We start from the raw sequence: 7,676 nt of genomic DNA, 5'->3' as shown, positions 1-7,676 counted from the left end.
CTTTGACCTTTGACCCCAAGCTTCGACATCCCAACTCGTTTTCGGATTACCCCCCCACGTCCCGAATATCGTGACCGTACGTCGAGCGGTTAAGATTTGTGCCCAACTGTTGACGGACGACCGACCGGACGGACGGACGGACGGACGGACGGACGATCAAGCGATTCTACAAGCTGCATCTGACTATGTCAGATGAGCTAACAAAAACACTACATCTAAGCAGCAGGTTTAGCCATATTGAAAGAAGGTTCATTACCATAGGTGGCGCTGTATCAAAACAACATAACATCGGGGTACAGGCTAATACATTATGCCTGTGTACAGTGTAGATCTCAATATCTTACAGTATCGCTAACGTACCTGTACTCATAGTTGCCGGTCTCGACTCTGTAGAGAGGTTCCTGCAAGGATGCGTAGCTATACTCCTCATCATCCATCTCCTTCACCTTGAGGCAGTACGACTATAGACAGCAAACATTCCTAATCACAACCTGCTCCCACCTGCCAGCACGTACCAACAGAAACTGATTCGATTAGTCAAATATTAAGCGACCTACTGAATATCAAGATGAGATTTATTCGAGAAATTATTATATTATTTTTATCGAAAGATTATTAATGAACAATTAAAATTAAAAAGGCTGCAGTCATGTAAGTTTTTACCTTTCAGCAATGCAGAATGAAAATTTCATTTACTAATTACCTTAATTTGAATTGTTTTTAATAAGTTTTAAAACTAATTCATTTTAATTTTATCTTGAATTACTCTCCAGGTTTAATTAAGCTTTACCAGGTACTCAAACTTGGCATCTGCATATTTCTTGATGGTCAGCTTCGTGTCTGGAACAGCTTTATTCAGATATGTGCTCAGGTCAGCCAGCATCTGTGAGGGAGGCACACACATTACACTACTGAACACATGCATGCAGTTCCCTGTCAGCAACACGACTCATTGATCAAGAATCTATATATATAAAGTTGTTCAGCCGAATTAGTCCGTACTCGCATAACTAGAGAACTCCGCAGCCTAGAGGAAAATCTATATATATAAAGTTGTTCAGCCGAATTAGTCCGTACTCGCATAACTAAAGAACTCCGCAGCCTAGATGAAAACTAAAGATATTTTCAGAATCAGCACGTCTGGGAGGTGGTTTTGGCTAAAACAAAAATTTAAAAAAGTTAAAAATTCATAAAAATTATATTCATCAATAGATGGTGGTGCTTACAGATTAACATCACGTATGTGTGAATCCATGGTGTATACCCTTAATGGCGCAGTGGCCTAATCGCTAGAACATCTGTCTCCTACACCGGGATTCCGGGTTCGAGTCCCAGCCCGGGAACTTGTTTTCCCCTTTTTTCCTTTTTTTCCCTTTACCTACCTCTTTAGTATATATTATTTTTAATTTTTTACTTTTTACTTTTCATTTTTTATTTTTAATGTCTTTTATCTTTTGATTTCTTATTATTTTTTACTGTTTGGGATGGGATGGGATGGCATGATGGGATGGCATGGGATGGGATGGGATGGGATGGGATGGGATGGCATGGGATGGCATGGGATAGGATGGGATGGGATGGGATGGGATGGGATGGCATGACATGGCATGGGATGTGATGAGATGGGATGGGATGGGATGGGATGCGGTGCGATGGAATGGGATGGCATGGAATGGGATGGATGCATGAATGCATGGATGGATGAAATGCGATAGATAGTTAGAATTTGGGCCATTTTCCTTTAACCAAGCGTTCACCAACGGGAGTAACGCCACTGATTTCCCGGGGCACGCCGGGTATGCCCAGATAGTATTCAATAGAATGAGCAAAATATTGCATTGATAGTTATATAGATGCAATGATAAATGATAATAATAATAATAATGATGATGATAATAATAATAATAATAACGAAGCCCTTGGCACATATCTTCACTGGGTGCCAGTCTTTTAGCCAGGCTTGAATGCCAAACTTTTTTCGCATCGTGCGATGTCGCATCCCGAACTGCGGTGAACGCCCGCTAGCGTTCGGCTGCGCGCTCCTCGCACACCGATCGCTGCCAAACACGCACCAAACGCTGGCCAAACAAACAATACAAGCCAACGCAGTAAACAAAACATGTCACCCAAACGCCCTGCCAAACAAAAAAAATAACAGCACGAGTAAACAACAACAGCACCAAACGCTGAAACAGAACAATAACAGCACGAGTAAACAACACATGTCACCAAACGCGGCAAACCAAAACAATAACAGCACGAGTAAACAACAACATGTCAGTAAATGCCTGCAAAACAAACATAAAACAACTGTAAGTAAACAACAACAGTTCCCAAAATGCTGCCAACAACAACAGCTGTGAGTATAAGGTAACCATGCTCTCCAACGCTCAGAGGTGTAACAACAACAACAATATATAGCATCTTCACGCTACACAATAACAGCATATTCCTTGTTTACAAGGATCGTTGAGTTTCTATTCAGCAAGCCACACTCTTAATTATGAGTTTTGACACTTGTACATCGCACGGCATGATCTTACTGGTGTGGATCCTTCATATCCTCGGTTAGGATTGGTCGCATTGCTCTTCCAATCTCCTCAGCCTTCTACACAAGTCCGTCTGCAAAACATGTGCATTGCAACTTGACGACAGTACTACATATAATTGAGTGAGCGACGGAGATATATGAACGGGAGGCCGTCGCAACAACTACCTACGCCATCCGAGGTGAAATAACCACGCCCCCTTTGATATGATTGCCAGGTACAGTTCGCGGAGCGGACTTATCGTGCTACTCGCACTCTGCCGCTATACGATGTTACGGGCTGGACACCTCGCGCTGACTGCCGCGCGAACACAGCTGCAGGCGTCGCAGAAATTAACCGGTGAGCTCCGGAGTCAAATATCCCTGATTTACCTGTTGGACTCCCTGATTTGACATAGGTAGGATTCCGTGTGGACTCAGTGTTGAAATTCACGTCGGCCCGTCGGCCCGTCCGCGACAGTTTTCGCAGCCGGGCCTACAGCTTCTGATACAAAGGCCGCCTGATCCTACAGCACCTTATTTGTCACTGAAAATTCGAACACTGAGAATTACTGTTACCTGTAGAAAATCTGTTATCAAGGCATATTAATTTTCCAGGGCGTTTTATTTTAAACTAATCTCGTGATAAACCGTGACATAATCATAATGTTAAACAATGCGTTCGCCCACTGCAATCAACTTTAGGTTGGCATTCAAGAAACGGTGCTGGGATGTTCGGCGGCGCACAGTTGCCCCCTTCCTGAATCCAGTAAAGCAGCGGTGCACCAAAAATGCGATAAGTGGGTGGAGCTTTCTTTGGCCCAGTGGTAGTGAACCCTTACTTGTGTTGCAGCGGTCTTATTTACGTTGCTCGGTCGTGGCAGCACGCATCACTGCTTCACGCACAGTGCGCTAGGTTGTGGAGTAATTTCACATCCCCGCCGCGATTTCAACGTTTGGGATGTAAACAATAAAGTATCACTGGTAGAGTGAGTGAGTGTATTAAAAACGACATATTATTTTAAAATAATATGAAGAAGATTTAGGTAATATATATGTTGAATTATACCGTATAATAATAATAATTGCTCTCAAGTTTTAACCACACAGGTCATAATGCACGTAGCAAAAAAAGCAAAAGAACCAAAAAAAAAAAAAAATAAAATAAAATCCTGCCAAAGCATCGTCGTAATTATACTTTACTAGTCATTGCAAACAGCAGTACAGCCTCGTCGCACACTCAGTTAACCGTGCTCATATTGTTTTTAACGTTGGCAAAAAACTATATACATTTTAGACAAGGCTTAGCTTAAATAAAAGGCTTCGCCTACGTAAGAGCTTGTTTATGTCTAAAATAATACATTTACTTTGGACACATCAACATCAGACGGAATATCCCAGTGCCATTGCAAAATTTTACAGTATTGTAAATTTTACATAATTTTTTCCTTTTCCACAAAGTGTTCCTAGCTGTAGCCTATTGGAGTACCCTGAAATATAGCCGCGCTAAGATTTGGCATCTCAGAGCTTAGTAATTTTCAAAAAATTTTCTGCCCCCAGGATCCCCATAGAAGTCCGCATTGTGTAGCAGACTACCAGTCTGTCTCTCTACGCTGCTGTCAAATTGGCAGAGTTCGTATAGTTAACCAAGGAGCTACATATAACAACTCGATGTGGCGTTTCCTTAATTGTGAAGCCCCCTGGCAAAGGCAAGCATAAACACGTCATCCCGCGAGAGGAAGGAACAATCCCGTTACATGTGTACATACTTGACAGTACAGAATGCCATAGAAAATTATACGATTTTAAGGACGCATAAACCATTTCTTAACCAATTTAGCTTTGAAATTTCATTGTGACATTGTTAGCCTCATCATCAGGCATGTATTACGATCTACTAGCAAACCGGCATCAAATTTCTTTCTATCATCATACACCGAAGGTCACACAAATCCGCATGATTTAACCCTCCTACTGAGGGTCAAAAGGTTATCTGACCAACTTACTTTCGCATGTCAGCAGAAAGTAGATTTCATGAGCGTCCTTTCAAATTAATGCCATAAAAATCGCCTAGGTCATCCGCTGAAACAAAAAGTATTTTCAATCGCCTCGTCAAGACCAAGTCCTCAGAAAATGTCTAAAATCTTGCCCTGCGCCCATTGACCTTTGACCTGTGACCTTCAATTTCGGCACACGTGGATGGCTTTCCTACCATGATGCTATACACCATACTACACGAGCTAGCTCGAGCGTTTAGCAATCTTGGTGCCGCCAGATTCTGCATATTCCTCACCGCTCCTTAAATGTTTTAAAGGGTGAATGTTCCCCCTTCTTTTCACCTCTTGACCTTTTACCTTGACCCCAGCTTCGAAATCCCAACTCGTTTTCGATTACCCCCCACGTCCCCGAAATATCGTGACCGTACGTCGAGCGGTTAAGAGTGTGCCCCAACTGTTGACGGGACGGACGCTCGGACGACGACGCGACGACGGACGGACGGACGATCATGCGATTCTACAAGCTGCATCTGACTATGTCAGATGAGCTAAAAACAGAGGGATTATGATTATGGACATTGATAATGACTTATTATTATAAACACAAGGAAGAACATGATATGCTGTTTTATTACTGTAATTTGCTCCAAAATTGGCGGGCCTACTGCTTTGCTGGCGGGCCTGCAGCTTTTAAGAGCTATAGGCCCTGCAGGCCTACAGCTTTTTCTGCTCAGTGGCAAACACTGGTGTGACTCCCTGAAAATTCTGCCACACTAACTAGTTCGTTCCAGAACACGGCCTCGCAGAATTACCTAATTTTTCCAGCAAATGTCCAAAGAAAATTTGGCAGACGTGCAACCGCATGCATCTTAAAAATAAGCACACGTGCCTTATTGTTAATATCATTAATTTTGACCTTCAGACTGCGGACTCCCTCTTTTTGCTGCAAACTCCCTCTTTTTGAGGGTAGGGAGTCCGTTGGACTCCCGTGTTCAAAAGTTAAATTCTACCCCTGCGCACCGTTACAGAGTATGGCGCGGCTAAGGCCAAGCGCATCGGCCGTTGTCGAGCTCATCGTCTCCACGATGCGGTGCTTCAGCTTCTTCAGGATCACGTCGAGGGTCTTGCCCTGCGACGGCTCGGCGTGCAACTTGTTGTAGTTGATCGTCACTTTCTTCTGCAGCAACAAGACAAAGCAAAAGACACGTATTAATGCACTTCGATAATGACGTGATAATAAAAGTGTAAAATGAAGTTCTGCTTGTTAGAGTTCATCATCACTTCCTTCTGCAGCAACAAGAGAAGGTTAAAGAAGTTTGTTTTACAGATTGTACATAACAGAGTGTAAAAAATATTGTGCTTGTTGTAGTTGATTGACACCATTTTCTGTAGTGACAAGACACGACAAGAAATAGACAAAAATCAACGAATTACCGTCCTTCAATAATGATGGTATTTACATAAGTGTGTACAACCAAGTTCGCTCTTTCTACCACTTTATTAGAATGGAAACCTACAGGTCTCTATACCACACTTTTGGTATTTCCTTCAAAGGACTATTAGTATTACTGAGGTTTGATTATGCTATACTGGATGCAAGGAATTACTAACTTGCTTCTATAGGCCTACTAGATAAAAGAACTTACTTTGTAATTTCCATACAAAGAATGAAGCACGTAAGGTATACAAAGTATGTAATCGCTAACTGGCTTATAATACTGAAACACTTCAAGTCATTCACTCATGGCTTTTTTACACGGGAGAAGAAAGATCTGCATTGGCCCGGTAATTGGAAAGTATGAAACTTACTTTCGAATACATAGAATAGAGCAATCACTAGTACTCTGGATTACTATCATTCCAAATCAATGTATGCAATTTTTTATTGCATATACAGGGTTAGACACTAACCATTTTAGTTCATTAGTCCACAGGACTAGTAAAAGAAAAAATGTACTAGTCCTTCCAAGATTCTACTAGTCCTGCCGAAGGACTCTTACTAGGCGCAGATCGACGAGCCTTGTGATTTGCCAGGAGGTAGGTGGGGTAGGAGGGTGGAGCCCCCCTTCTGCTAGGGGGTACAGGCAGGCGCGTAGCCAGGATTTTATTTTGGGGGGGGCGGCAATGCATGAGCACAAGTGAATGTGCGAAATCAGTGGCGTAAATCCTACAGAATGGGGGGGATATCGTCGATAGCCATCACATTTACAACGACGCAACCCACAAAAAATTTTAACACACACCACGCATCTGCAGCACGGCACGAACATACATACACCACAACACCACACACAGGCGGATCAAGAATTTGAAAAAAGGGTCCAGCGAAAGAAAAAAACAACTTTTTTTCTTATACTTTTTCTGTGTTTTAAAAAGCTGCCGAAGCCCTTTGGGGGTTCGGGGAGACCTCCCCCAAGATTTTTTTTTAAAATATGGTGCACTGAGACGCCATCTGAACATAATTTGGGATTCTAAAAGCAAAAATTTCATCAGATCCGTCCCCCGACACCTGCGAACTCTCTTTTACACCATTTCTAAGTTTTTATAACGAATTTACATATATATATATAAACCTTATCAAAAAACTACGCTACACAACAAATTTTCATGAATCAATATAAAAAATTGTGTGTGTGTTGCCGCCGCAAGCACAGTCGTTGTTGTCGTGATGTGGCGTGCGTTGCGCATGCATGTTGGATTTGTCTGTCTGCGTTGCGCTGTGTGTTTATTTTTTTCCCTTTTTGGGTAAAAAGGGGGTCCGACCCTCACCTCGACGCCCGCCTCGGATCCGCTCCCGCACACAACACACACACACACACACACACACACACACACACAGCACATACACACACACCACACCTGTACACCACACACACAACACACGCACATATACACCACACACACCACACGCACATCGCATACCACACACACACACACACACACACACACACCACACACCACCCACACACACAACACGTACATACATTTATACATCATACTAACATGCACGCACATGCAAATTTGACAACACCGACATCGCACTGCCTACCATCCATAGGCTGGGCCACCCCCATGAAAATTATGAAATATTTAAGCTCATTTTGGCCAATATTAGCCGGTTGGGGGGACCGCCCCACCGCCCCCCCGGCACG

The 7,676-nt window shown here is 42.9% G+C and overlaps 1 protein-coding gene across 1 annotated transcript in view; it reads right to left on the bottom strand.

The window, feature by feature from the left end:
* LOC106810664 (PRKCA-binding protein-like) overlaps positions 1 to 7,676 on the bottom strand; it is a 12,581-nt gene that overhangs the window by 3,385 nt on the left and 1,520 nt on the right. Inside the window, 3 exon segments of the mRNA XM_014814097.1 lie at positions 361 to 461; positions 791 to 933; positions 5,545 to 5,701. Coding sequence (XP_014669583.1) covers positions 361 to 461; positions 791 to 933; positions 5,545 to 5,701 — 401 coding nt within the window.

This window comes from Priapulus caudatus, unplaced genomic scaffold (genome assembly GCF_000485595.1).
Source record: "Priapulus caudatus unplaced genomic scaffold, Priapulus_caudatus-5.0.1 Scaffold461, whole genome shotgun sequence".
NCBI lineage: Eukaryota > Metazoa > Priapulida > Priapulimorpha > Priapulimorphida > Priapulidae > Priapulus > Priapulus caudatus.
Note: the sequence above shows the minus strand (reverse complement) of the source record. Positions and strands in the feature narration are given on the sequence as shown.